General features: G+C 40.9%; 1 protein-coding gene across 1 annotated transcript; it reads right to left on the bottom strand.

Moving 5' to 3' along the window:
• Positions 1-2,278: 2,278 nt before the first annotated feature.
• Positions 2,279-10,762, bottom strand: LOC112570864 (cell division control protein 42 homolog). The gene is made up of 3 exons (XM_025249537.1): positions 10,131-10,762; positions 3,829-3,887; positions 2,279-3,167 (listed from the first exon to the last, which is right to left on the bottom strand). Exons 1-3 carry the CDS (start codon positions 10,270-10,272, stop codon positions 2,778-2,780), a joined length of 591 nt encoding a protein of 196 aa, XP_025105322.1. The 5' UTR covers positions 10,273-10,762; the 3' UTR covers positions 2,279-2,777.
• Positions 10,763-14,646: the final 3,884 nt, after the last annotated feature.

The raw sequence follows: 14,646 nt of genomic DNA on the forward strand, positions 1-14,646 counted from the left end.
GTTGCTGTAGCAATACTTTAATGCATGGGGGATTTAATACTTTAATCCTACAGCATTAGGAATGGATCAAGAAGTCAAAGGAGGTAACACCGTTTCACCAAGAGGAGGACAATGAAGATCCTGTCAGCTACGAGGTAACAAACCTCGATTAAATATAAAACTTCCAGCGAATAAATTAGTCCTTAAAGTGTTAGAGCCCTCAGTTTATTCGGGGCCAGCTTTAATCCGCAACGACCTGAAAAGGTCAGTGATGACCTGAAAAGGTCAAGTGATGACCTTTTCTTTACCTCGGTAAGGGAGGTGACACGGACAAGCACCGGTCACGTTAATAGCTCGCTGCATTTATTTATTATTATTATTATTAAACTGGCACACGGAAATGAGAGAGAAAATAAAGCTTTCGTGCAATTATCTAAAAGTCTTGGAAGTTATCTACCTGATTCTATTGTAACTTGTCTACTATGGCGGTTTGAGATGCAGGCTGTATATTGTTCATTTATCTAATATATGTTTCTTTTGAATCTGATGTAGTCTGTCTTTTGTATCGGATTGCAATGTGTCTGTTGTTATTGTAAACTATTGCGAACCGGAAGAGTTTGTACCCATGTGTCAAGAGTTGGTAGAGCAGGGTGGACGTGTTCTTGACGCCGAATCATCCCCAGGGAGCAGCGAATGGCGGCGGTTGGGGTTCGAGATGGTGGACAGCTTCGTGTCGCCTCTCCACTCGGTAATCTCTTGTACATGCAGGGCTGCCGAGACCAAACACGGGCCCCGGGGTAGACGATCTCTCCTGACCCCTTGTAAATGTAATCGTAAATTATTTTTCCAGCATACCATAGCATGCTTACAATTCGATATTCAATGTCTACATTGCATTCAGTAACGTAATATTGACTGTAAACATTGACAAGTGCACTAGGATGAACATCACTACTCGTCGTACTCAAACATAGAGATGTTTACACGTGAGTGGTAAGCAAATTAGAAAAATTGACGATAAAGATCAAACTTGTAGAACTCCGCTCCACGGGAAAAAAAAACTCCAGAGCGAGGAGTGTTACGTCAACCTTCTCTAAATGAAAAAGAAAAGAAGGAAAAACTCCACTGACCAAGCAGGGCAACTTCACAGCCGCGGTCCCGGGTACACCAGACCCCTATCCCCCCACTCCCAACTCCTCTCGTCAGTCCTGGAAGGGAAATTAACAGTTATCAAGCTGTTGAACGGTGGTGAGTGGCACCTGCCACCGACAAAAGAGAACGAGGGATGCATGCTTTCGGTCTGACCTTTGATTGACCTCCCAAAGCATGTCTACAACCATGATGAGAAGCACTCCTGCGGTTAACATCGAGTGGTGTCGGCCCTTTCAAACTAATCTCCATTTGTAATAAAAAGTTTATGAGGTTACTTCCTAGAACTTCTGCTTTTGGGGTCGTAAAGCTTCAGCTGATAACACGCCCACGACCTCAAGAAGGCTTTGCTGTTGCCGTGCTGTCCTCTCGAAAGACAATCCAGACAATCCTGATGATGTTATGGTAACTGTGTAACGGTTACCGACATGTACGAAGAGAGATGGACATTAAGGCTTGTTGTTGGTGTATGTTATGCTGACAAATAAATTCTGAGCTCTTATTTTTGTCTTGGTGAAATCATTGAGAGCTGTTTCTACTAACATTCTGATCTCTTATCTGTGTTTTGAATGATTCAATGAGAGAGTGTTTCTAATGTTGTTTACCTATGTTCTTTCTATCTCCGCTTTGTTTCCTGTCTCGATGAGATCAATGAGAGAATGTTTCTACTAACATTATTGGTCTCTTATTTGTGTATTGATCAGATCAATAAAGTGGGGGGGGGGGCTTCTGCTAACATTCATTTACTGAAGTTGTCTTAGCTCAGTTTCTTGTCTTGTAGTCTTCCCTTTTAATAAATGAGAAAAAAAAGAGTCCATCATTTTAAGGCAAGTCACGGCTTGATGAATAAAGATAAAAGAAGAATATGCAGAAGTTGGCTAAAAAAATCAATGATATCGCCAGGAAATGAACCTGATCTATCGAGCTGTGCCAGAGCAAAGGCTTTGCCGTCCGTAAGTGTGCGAATCGTCAAAGGTCTTTGAACTGTTGCTTTGGTGGTGAAGGTTTTTCTCTCGAAAGTTCAGCTTCAGACTTGCATAACCTTTTCCCACCATTGCTGGGATACTGTCAGTCCTAGAGCCCTCTTACTCTTCTTCATTGGATCCCGAAACATCAACACCACACGTCTCTTACACAACGAGAGCAATAATTAATTTAGCTATCCGTTTTTAATATCTTTCTCTTCGAGAACTTTGATCTCAGAAATACTAGAACAAGTGAAAAATGGAAAAATACAAATTTTAAGTAACGTAAGCAAGACTGCTTGTGTGCGTGGATATATATATATGACAAGTATTTCTGAACCACATGCACACACACAAATATATACAAGTGTATGCATATACATATATGCCCAATACTTGCACACACGTAAGCATTCACACAGACACACAGACACACACACTGCTATTCACTTTCTTATATACTGAGAATATTGAATTGCACAGCAGACATCCACACTCTTGAAATAACAAAAGTACGGGAAGTCCAACTCCGTTCTCCTGGAAGTGCACGACCCTCACCTTGGCCACGGTTTTTAACATCGTTCTCTGGCCAAAGACCAGTGCTGTGGAATGTCTTCTATAAAATATATTTTAATAGAAATAAATGTATTTTGCCCTGTTATCAAAATCCTTCTTAACTGTGCCTCATCGCTTGACGAAAATGTTTTTGATGCTGGACCAAAATTTACTCTTCTTCTGAGGCTGCACGGCACATGCAGTGGCCTGCCAGAAGACTCGGTCCAGTCCGTGTCCAGTAAGGGCAGAGCACTCCACGTACCCTATAGCTCCCAGCTTCCGTGCAAGCCTTTTGGCTTTGTGGGAGGACACCAAGGCTTCAGCCCCACCGTCTCTGGTCTCGCGCAGGTCCGACTGAGTGCCGACCAGCAGGAAGGGCGTGTCAGGCCGGTAGTCGCGCAGCTCGGGCAGCCAACGGCTGCGTATGTTGATGAAGGAATCGACGCTGCCGACGGAGAAGCAGACGACGAATATGTCGGTGTCGTAGTAGCTGAGGGTGCGCAACCTGTCGTAGGTCTCCTGCAGAATAAAGCAATGCGTCAACATCTCCATTTCTCCTTATGATGTTTTTAAAAAAGTTTTTTCATTTATCGATGTTTCCCTTGTTCCAGTCTCTTGTGTCAGTTAAAAAGGAAATAATATGTTATTTGAAGTGAAAATAATTATAAAATTAATGCTGATTGTCGCCAGCATACTTTCGCTTATGAGGCTTCCGTGCTCTGTAATTTCATCAGCCTGTTACAGCTGCCTGAAGATTTAAGGGTGCAATTTGAAGACCATTTGCTACTCAAATATCCTTTTATCCTGTAACTTGGATTTGTCCTAATTATTATTAGCACATTTTGTTCTTGTTTATCCAGCTTGCCTAATTTTCTTTAGCTCTATAATTTTTATGTTGTTTTATCTATTATCCACTCTCCTCCATTATTTTTATTTTTAATTTTTGTTCTTATTTCTGATCAGACATCATTAGACGCAGTTAGCACACCTGTCATTTGTATGATACAGTACTATACAAGTCATTATCGTCATCTTTCATCATCTTTCTTCAAGTTGTCTTCATTCTGTGACTTTCGTTACCAGTCTATCGTACCAGCTTGTCCCAGCCCTATCGATCTGTCACTTTTTCTAATGGTCGTGGTAAGGAGGAGACTCATGACATATTAACAATGTAACTCACCTGTCCTGCCGTATCAATTAGCTCCATTGTGCCTTGTTTTTCCCCGAGATGCAAAGGAACTGTTAGAGTAAAAAAAAAACACACACACACACACATACATACACACAAACATACACACACCCACACGCGCGCGTCGTTAAGCTTAAATTGTAACAGCCACGTCTATTATTGAAGACATCTTTAAAAAGATCACTTTCATTTACAGCATTTAAAAGTTAATTAAGTTTCAAGATCAGAAACAAGGATGCCAGGAAAGATTCTCCTTTTAATAAGTTACTTATTAGCAAAAAGCCTAAACAGACAACAACAAATATGTTGCCTGCCACCTTCACCACGAGACACAGGTCAACCACGTCACTGAAGTAGTCACAAGACATCCTTCATCTGTCAAAAGGCAGGAAGTTCACTTCTGGTATGGCCACCACCTCAAAACTCGCTCCCATTGTGCATTAAACATCCGCAGGAAATCAGACATTGTTAACTTGATCATGTCAAGGACGGACAGTGACGATGTGGAAATTCGGATCACATTTATGGAAAGACAGAAATCCCGAAAGTAAAGAATGTTTTAACTAAGTTCTTGAAGTGATCAAGGAGGATGTCCTGTACAGCTGCCTTTAACCCAACTTTAACAATGAAAAATGTATCCTGGCTTAAAATAAAACATCTAGAATACGCAGCAGGCAGCGGTGCTTCTCAATGATTTTTATGTCCAACAAACAACGGAATAATCAAATAATCAAAAGTTACGATTTTTCACATCTAGAGAGATAGATAGAAAGACAGGTTTGTGGGTTGTATATTTGTGGGTTTGAATATTCTTCTTTTAGTGGGGGACAGGGTATCCCTACTGCACTTAGGAAAGGAGCAGCGTCGAACAAGAGGTTTGAGTGGTTATTGGCAAGGACTCCGTCTTTTCTGACTGGTTCCGCCCAACACAACAACTCCCTAGTGTTTCTAATTTTGGTTTGGACTCTGGTCACGTGTGATTCTAAAGCTTTTTTTTAGTGTACTTAGCAATGTTTAGGCCAAATGTTTTCCCAGTAAATTAAATTGTCAATGCAGAGGTGTGAACGTTGCTAATATCAACACTGGGTTTGCTGGCTAAACATTTTTTGTTTGTTTTTTGTTTGTTTGATTTTACGCCAGCGCCAGGCCAACCGTTGTCTTGCAATGGTGAATGAGCGCAATCCGAGGGTTCTTTTTGTTTAAGGAAACAGGGGGCTGGGTAAATCGATAAACAGAGAGGAGGAAAGGAAACTCTGAACTACTAAAAGAATGAGGATGTTTGGAAAGGATGAGGCCTTTGAGCAAATAACTCCCCCCTGGCGGACATTACAGACACCTACTAAACGACCATCTGCTTCTAAATGCTAATTAAATAATTTTGTGATTTAGAAATAAAGCAATTCACGACACTTTGACACATATGGACAACATAAAGACATGTTAGTTTAAATGTTTAACACAATTTCAAACAAGTTCAAACAAGACCATTATTGTAGATTATTTTTACTCATTTTTAGACTAAGATGTTTGATTGTTTTCTTTATGCATTTTTTTTTTCAATAATCGTATTCAGTCGAGTCGTAAAATGTAAAAACTACAGTTTGAAAACGTGTTAAGTTGTGCTCCGTACCATCCCGATGACTCATCACCGATGTCTCTGACGCACTGAGAGCTATTTCAGTCTATAGTCTCGCCCGACCACTAAGGTGTTGCGAAGAGAGGACACTTGTGAAACCTCGGCTTTGAGACGTTTCGATGGTAGCTAAGGGCGAGAAGGTAACTAAGGGCGAGATGGTAACTAAGGGCGAGAAGGTGTGTGCGCGGAGGAGACAGCGCGGTGGTAGGGGAAGGAGCTGCCGATTGCACTTCACTTCCGCCAGAGAACTGAATCAACAGATACACAGTTGGGGGAAGACTTTGTTCTAAAGGCGGAAATTAGAAGCAAGCAAAATCACCGAGTGCGGGAAACCCCTATTCTTTTGTTTGTTGCGCTGTTTCTGAAAACAAAACGTCTGCCAATGCCGCATTTCGTTTGTGCAAACTTCCCAGTTTCCTCTGTTTAAAGCCAGGCCTATTGATGTTGTTTCCCTGTTATACCTGTGAAATTTCTTTTTCAAAAGTTACTCTGGAAATAAAGCTCTACAGACAAACTCACTTGCCACATCAGCTTCATCTCCATACAAAATCTGAAGTAAATAGAAGCAGCAACACTTGTTTACCAGCCAACAGGTTCTGTCAGCAAGTTCCACTTGCATCGTTAGCGACAGTAACATGATGCTAGTGACAGTAACACGACGCTAGGTGCCGCTCCCTTCCTTACTTCTCATCTCTCAGTCTCTCTCTCTCTCTGAGTTATTTGTTACATGTGTTGCATATATTCCTCGTAACGGATAACCCTATAACTTTCAAATCAGTTTTTGTTTCACAGTTTTACAGATAATCCTCATTAAAGTTGTTTAAGGAATGCCAACAAACGTATTAGTTAAACTACGCATTTCCCCCATTAAAGTTCATTCCGTGAAAAACTAATAATTATAGCATGTTAATTGTCTGTTTTGTACGGACGAAAAAAAAAAAGGAGCATCCCTTTACTTTCATGTATGAGATGTATAGATTTTCGTGAGAAACATATACCCCTGGCACTTTGTAGAAACTTGTCAGTTCTGAAGTTAATGCTGTTAGTGAGGAGTGTAAATAGAATATTTTATGTAACACCACTTCGCTAGTCTTATCGTAACAACTATGTGTCTATGATAAATATGTAAGAATCTGTGTGATTGTATGTTTGCCTCCCCCAACTCTCAGACTGGTTATATAGACGGTACACAGCTAATGTTGACTAGACTCGGGGTGTGTGTAGTATATCCTATGCAAGAGGCTGCAAGATAAGAGCCCCAGTGACGAGGGCTGTACACTACTGTGCATGTTGTTGATGCCCCACCCTCTCCGCCCTTGGGCTATTTGTCATCACGAAGTCATAATCATCATTTTGTAAAATTAATAAACTCATGATGTGCCACAATAAAAGAGAACATGGTGTAAGACTACATACCAAAAAGAAAAAAATATCAGATTAAAACCGTACAAGCGTTATTTACGGCAGGGACTGCCACTTAAGGTTGTGGTCACGCCTCGACACTTATTTACGACTGGCGAGTGCAACCCATACTTATGGGGTGTAGTCTATGACCTTCTGCTAATGAACAGTTTTCTGGATATTTTATCTAAATACCACTTCAGACCCCTTTAAATTGTGAAAGTCAAAGAATAGAATCAGTGTCAATGCCATTACTAATAAGTGCGCTGTGGGGCGCCATGCTTTATGATTCTGTACTTTAATAATCTTTACGCCTTCGGTCAATTTTTTCCATAAAATTTAGTGATGTAAAATTTACGTGCGCTGTATCAGTCATAAGAATTAGGGTTTTGGAAACTGAAATTTACAGGTTAGGTTTATATCGCCTACATCTACCGATATCTGTAAAAAGCACAAACCCTTCAGGTTGGTCTTTATAACGCTGTGAGCAGATTTTAAAGCTACTATATATACATAAGAGTGGGAAGTATTTTCCAGACGTGTGCCACTCTAGACAGAAAACATTACTCAGTCTTTCTCTAAAAATCTTTAGGAAAACTTTCTTACTCCCCACCGGTTGGAACATCCAGACATACTCATAACCCATATAGAACACTACCCCACCTACTTTGCGACACGTTTCTCAGGAGTCCGTGCGGCGACTTGTGTTTTCTTTGCATACCGTGTGGCCGGAAGAACAATCATAACCGATGCTTAATACATTTAGTGGCTGAAAAGGCATATGAGAGAAACAAAAAGATTACTGAAGAAAAATTTGTTTGCATGATCACTTGATATGCTAGCTGCTTTCAGTCTCTTTTTCACGGAAGAAGGGGGTGGATCCGGGCCGTTGTTGACACACAGGTCCCAAGTGTCAAGCCAGTGGCGGAAGAAGCCACAAAATTAGCATGACCCCGTTTATCAGGAAGCAGGAGGAGTGGACTACACAGGCCGGAGAATTCATAAAACACATTCCAGACATGCTTCGCGGCCAAGCGGGTCGCGGATCGCACCGCGAGTGTGTGTGGCGAGGTGAGACAACCGGTAAGGAGAGACAACTCCTACGCTCACACTCCCACGTCTTGCACTCGGTTTGGCCCTCGGAGTTACTCAGATGACGAGCTCGCGGCCCGCGCCTTCTCCGGCCCATGTAAGAACAAGATTTTTGTCACGTGATCAGCAAAAACTCGGTTTCGAACTTCTTCGGGTTTAGAAATATGAAAAGCAGTCGACACTTGACATCGACACAGTTCTTGTGGGTACAAGCAATTAAAAAAAATAGATCTTGTGTTTTTAACTATAAATATTTATATAAAAGTAGTCTGCTTTTAGTAATGATAACAAACAAGAACTCTGATCTACGAAAGCTTTGTTGAATGCCAATATCCTGACCACACATGACTCGATGATTTCGAGGTATTCGTTTTCAGTTAAACGACTTATCTTAAAGCAGCCATTACTTCCTAAAACCTGTTGCATACACGTTAGCCTATAACTAATTAAGGACTTCAGTGAAAATTAGAGAAAGTGTTGATCGTGTCTTTGTTCCAGATTGTCAACTTAATTTGCTGATAAACTGATCGACTTACATGGATGCAGATTCACTTCACAACCGAAAAACAAGCTTGCATGCCTATTACTTGATAACAGCTAGCCCACAACAGTGTTTATTAATGTTATGCTTATTTTTATTTATAATGTTTTTTACAAAAAATCATTTTTAAGAAAATTTAAATATTAAGTTGAAGATGAAAATATACATGTTGCAGAAAATGTTGGACAAACCTTCCACACGCCTTTGCAGAAGATAAATGAACTTAATCATAGTTCTGTGATTTAATGTATAAACGTATGTAAACGATTCCAACCTGTACTGCAGAGGAAAATGTGTGAGTGCATGTGCCTGGGTGCAAGAGTTAATTATTCAGATACTGTACATGTCTTGTTATGTTGATAGTGCCATGAGTTCTATAACTCCATGATAGTGCTGCCTATTTCACTCTTCAATATCATTTTTAGAAATAGTTGAAGGTATTTATATTTGATCGATTTAAACCTATTTGCACTTTTTGTTGCATACACAGATATTTTATAAATGCTGGTAAAGGTGATGTGTTTTACACTTCATACAATATTGTATGTAACTTCGTGGTTTCGCCCACTGGATGGAAGCTGACCTCATCACTGAGTTATTGCCAGCTTAGACGAACTAGTACCCAAACCATCATGCCTGTCTTTCTATTCCTTCTTTTCCTGTATCATCCCCTCTCCAACTATCTTAAGCAGTTTACTAGTGAAACTCCAAATGTCAAGTTTCAGGAAACGACAAGGATCGGCTATAGCACAGCCACATCTTAGAACTCCTTCTCTGTCTCTCGCACGCCCGTTATCAGTGATTCATTTGTGACAGGACTGTGTTGTATGGAGCTACTATCTTGTTTAAATCTCTCTGCACCCCTACTGTTGCTAGAACAAGAGGTATTCTGAAGATGGATGGTGAGGGAAAGGGACACACTGCTGTGGCCAGTAGAGGTTACAACCCATATCGCAACATAAATACACTAATATTCATAATACGTATACATATATTCATAACACATAAATTGTACATGTATTTATGATCGATACAAAAGACCATTCCTCGCAATGGAGAAGAATCATATTGAAAAGGTGAAATAGTAGAGGACTTTAAGGTTCATTTCACCTTCTTGTGAAGATGTAAGAGTCCCATCATTGAGAGGCTGTTTATACAAGAGAGGGGGAATAGGCTTAGACAGTGTGAAGAATAAGATACTTAGTAATTGATATCTGTGCTTATATACTTCGGTTGACATACAATACTCACCACAACGGAATTCGTTAGTGTCTACACCAGCATATCTTATCTTACTGTCACGGCTTCGGTATTATTGACACCCCTACTATATTGCCAAGTGCTTTACGAAAAGGAGAGCAAAATTCTGAATGTTAAGAGAGAGATTTTGTTGAAAGATGATTTAGACACAATTAAAGCCTTGCGGAAATATGTAAAGAGAAATGAAGAGCAGAGGATGATCAGGAACATAAAAATAGGAAGGGAGACAGAGGATAAGATGGAGGAAAGAATCAAGGCACGTTGAATAAGGTTTCAGCATAATTTCTTATCATCGTTAATGATCTATGTTACTCTTGTCTCACTTAAACACAAGATACCGGTCAGTTTTCTTTTCATTCTCACCTGAATAACTGTCGAAGCAGGTAGGCATGTACTCAACCAAAAAGTCGTTGTTGACGTAGCGAAGCAGCATACTGGTTTTTCCGACGCCACCATCCCCAACGACGACACACTTGAAATTGTTGTTTCCAGCCAGTCTCCCCATGTTGTCAGCTGTATATAAGCAATCCAGATGTTTTTCGATGGCGTACAACGCCTCCCGTACAATATCTGGCGCAGAATAACTTGGCGTTGTGTGAACAGACCGTGTTTCTGAGTACAACTGAAGTTTGCTGCTAGCACGGCTTCAAAAGGACACAGACGATGTTTTCACGCCAGCTGAATGGGTGAGAGAGAGGTCAGACATTATCGCCGAGAACTCGAGATCGCGCAGACGTTCCCCCAAGTGCACTGCGGCTCCCTGTCGTCTGCTGCTGCCTCGCTCCTACTGAATGACTGCCCCTGTCGCCACTGGGGTCTCCTATTTGTACGTCATCTGTCACGTGACCCACGAAGTACGACTGTTACAATGTCGAGCTGCGTCTCATTCAGTCACCTCACCTTTTTGATAAAAATAAAACATCAACATTCACCGACATGTTACCACTTAAACGACATATTAGATGATGTATCAACTTGTCTGTTCTCGTTCTTCGTGGACTCGTGACACAAACTGGCTTTTCTCTTGACTTTTATTTAAATTCGTGCAAGCGGATGTTTTGAGCTGTTGACTCACAAATGAACTGGCTCCTATATTTAGAGTCCATTTTTCTTTTAATAATCCAGTCGACATTATTGCTTCTTCTGCTATGTTTTCGACCACTTACGTGCTATATTTGTACATATGCCTTAAGATGAACAGAGCAAAACTGAAGCAAATGAACATATATATATATTACTGACAAATAAAATTAATATGTACATGAATCTCGAATTGTTCAAAAGAATTATATATACTTCTTCCTGAAAATTATTTTGTATATTTGTAATTATTGTATATTTTGTATAAATAAAATAGACGTTCAGTTTTCCCAACAGTTTTCAGCGTGAACTATAGATATCTGCAGAAAGTACCCAAAAGTTTATATCTGTCCTTGTATCTCTTTCTCTAACATCAGTCACCAAAGCCAAACTTGAATTTTCATCTCAGCTTGGTGATGAGTTCCTTTTATTAACATCCCTTTATCGCTCAAAATAAGATTTATTTTAAAATGACGCCTAAATAAGAATTAGTTGAACGTCATCCCTGTCGCCAATTAAGGAAAAAGTCAAAGTGCATGCTAATGATCAGGTGCTGCCATGACAGACATTACAGAAGCTGTGGTAATGATCTTTTTTAAAAGCAGGTGAGAGTTCTAGTTGCGAAAGACTTGTGTGTTGCTTAGGTTTTGAGAACTATATTAGTATTTAGTAGTGACCAAAACCCAATCGTTGGAAAATATCTTGGAGTTTTCGTGACTTTAAATTATATTATAGTCTCCCTTTTTACAACAGAGCTCTATTCATTCGTAACGCCCCGTTTTAAATGGATTCTAGGAACGATCTCAGACTCCATTACGCACGACATGTTGCAGAAGAGCACCATACTGCCGTTCATTCAGGTACACATACATCGAGATGTGCTCACCGTCTGTCTCTGGTACATACAAACGGGTGAGCGTTTATTATTTCAAGCGTGGATACAAGCCTTGAAATGTGTGATTGGGATGGCTGGACTTGGCATAATAAACGGAAGCTACGATGACACAGGCACAAGCAGGTCGCGTGATATGAACGATCCAGGGCCCTGCCCCCCGACCCTGACCCCGACCCCTGACGTTCTCGGCCAGGCAACACTAATTAACATGCAGTCACGAGCTTATCATCTGCCTGACCCTACAGACGTCGATCGACCTTCAATCAGACACTGAGTTTGTGATGGTGTTGGTGCTATGGCTACAGAGATACGAAGCGATGGACCTCAGTGTCGATAGTTCACTTATTCCTGCTGACCCCTATGTACAGCTGCTGTAGTAATTAAATGAGTGAGACCAGCTAACGGTGACACTTCCTGCATATGTAACACTATTTCGGGGCAAGGTTGTCACGGGAAAGTGGTTGGGGCGGGGTTCCTAAAAGCATTTTTTATTTAAAAAAAAAAAAACACCTTTCCAAGACAACTTTTTTTTACATCATTTGCCTATAGTGTGCTCCACATCCAATAGCTTTGAAGATATATGTTCCGTACTCCCCCTTCTCCCTAATATTTACCATCACGATTGTTTTCTGAATCATTTTTCTTGATATTTGTAGTTTTTGCCTCTAAATTTCCTAAAACCATGATCGCTTAAGAGACATCCCTAACACAGAATCTTTCGCAACTGTTGTTGCTGTTTTAAACGGTTTCCCACACGTTGCAAGAGATGCCTGTGTATGACACTTGATTTTCTCCCCAACCCTCTCCCCCCCAAAAAAATATTGTGCCGCTAGCAAGCCGACCTCCTCCCACTCACCTCCCCTTCCTTCTCACCCGTACTGCTGTCTGTTCACACAGTCTCAACGGTGATTCGATGAATAATACAACAACCACTTCAGTTAAATGGACAGAAGGTCACGAGAGGTGTTGTCCTTGTTCACTGACATCTTTACTCGATATTATGTCAAGAACTTTCACTTCTATTTCTTTGGTGCCTACCACGTATATTCTGGGCGTAATCCTGGAAGCAATATATATGCCTCATATCAATCATTACTTATTCCCAGTTTGTCAGCACACCTAGAAGTCATTTTCGACACGTCTTTGTCTTTCGATAATAATGTGAACTTTATTGTCCATATTTTTCTTAAACCAAGATCGAAGCTTATGTCGGTATTTGTATCGCCCAGGCTCGACTATTGTAACTATTTGTTGTTCTTGACAAGCTCCAGAGAACTCGAACAGTGCTGCTCGCATTGTTTTCCCGCAAACGGAAGGCTGGTCATTCTGTGAGACCTGTATATACACTGGCTGCTAGTTCGAATTCAAGATCATCATACTTTCAATTGTTGTCGTGTTGTTCGCGGCCTCGCCCTACCTCATTAAGCCCGGCAAGTCCACATCATAGAGACTGCTTGAGTTTTGCACACGATCGTGCTGCTGTCGGTTCGCTGACAAGACGGTTTAAAAGCCAGAGACTTCAGTTTATGGTCAGATTTTCACCCAGTCTGATCACAACAGCAACATCTTGCTTCATGAAAAGCCTTGTTTCTGTGCACTGCCTCTTTGTGGCCACAATATTGAGCAGGACAACCGCCATCAGTTTTGCTTTAGTAAGCAGTCAAAACAACACCAAAAAAAATGCGACAATCTAATTGACTGACTGATTTGCTAAGTTGACCCCAGTGCCCACGGGAACTTTGAATAAATCCTGTCCGCGCACTGTAGCACGTGCGAGGGTTATTTCGCAAGAGGGTCAACGGTATATCATTTCGTGGAGGGACAGCTCTACATCATACCTGGCGATATCAGATAGTTCCCCGAAACAATGACTCCAGATAATGGCACACTATCATGCGCTGTGCTGGAGGATATTAGACACGCAGAATAGTCTGGAATTATGGCTGATGAAACCAAGTCACTCTGCCCAACCCTATGGACAGGACAAGAGCGATGGAATCTCTAATAAAGAGTTGCAGTAAACACTTGATATGGTCTCCGAGGGCAGAGACGAGTATGCTAGGATGGCTTTGGGTCTCCTGGTGCTAATGCAGCAGTTATCGACATTTTGGGGCCTTTTACTCGCACAAACCGTGTTTGCTGTAACCAAAGAATTGTCAGCAGCACTACAGAAGCATTCAGCATCTTGCGAGGACGTTTCTGCTGCACTAGTTTGAGTGAAGACCTGGCAGAAAATGTTTTCTAATAAACATTGTCTCGATTCTTTAACAAGGTAACTAGACTATACGACGAACCAAGCCTCTTCAGGCAAAGTTCCAAGACGGATAGACGATGGCTCAGAGGGACATAGGATCACGGACATTGCAGCCTGTTACACTAAGACAACATTACTTTGAAACTTTTGATCAAGTATTTGAAAATATCCCAAAGGAGGTTTCAATAAGAGAGTGTTAACGTCTGCAGGCAGATCAAAAAGTAACTTTTTTGAGGCAACACTAAACAAAAGCACGAAAAATTTTAGAACTATCTCCACTACCTTTGTAGCTTTGACGCTGACTTTACTAGAATGAATACACAGCTCTCATTCCCTCCCTGATACCAGACAAAGCGAAATCTTAGTCAACTGTCCGAGCCATATCATCTTTATCAGTCAGAGATTGTGAGAAACGAGACTGATAAGCTTTTGAAACTGTATCTCACCATCTTAGTTACCACGGCAAAGTAAAAACATATCTGAGAAGTTCCATCACACAGACGCTTCATATGTTTATAGAAAGGGTTGGCTGATCTGCTAAATCTGCATGAGACTCAATGGAGTTCATTAACAGAAGTCAACGATGATGCTTTTTCATTTTTTTTTTTTCTGCATGTCTTGTCAGTTTGTGTGAATGACAACTGTATTTG

This window comes from Pomacea canaliculata, linkage group LG8 (assembly GCF_003073045.1).
Source record: "Pomacea canaliculata isolate SZHN2017 linkage group LG8, ASM307304v1, whole genome shotgun sequence".
Lineage (NCBI taxonomy): Eukaryota > Metazoa > Mollusca > Gastropoda > Architaenioglossa > Ampullariidae > Pomacea > Pomacea canaliculata.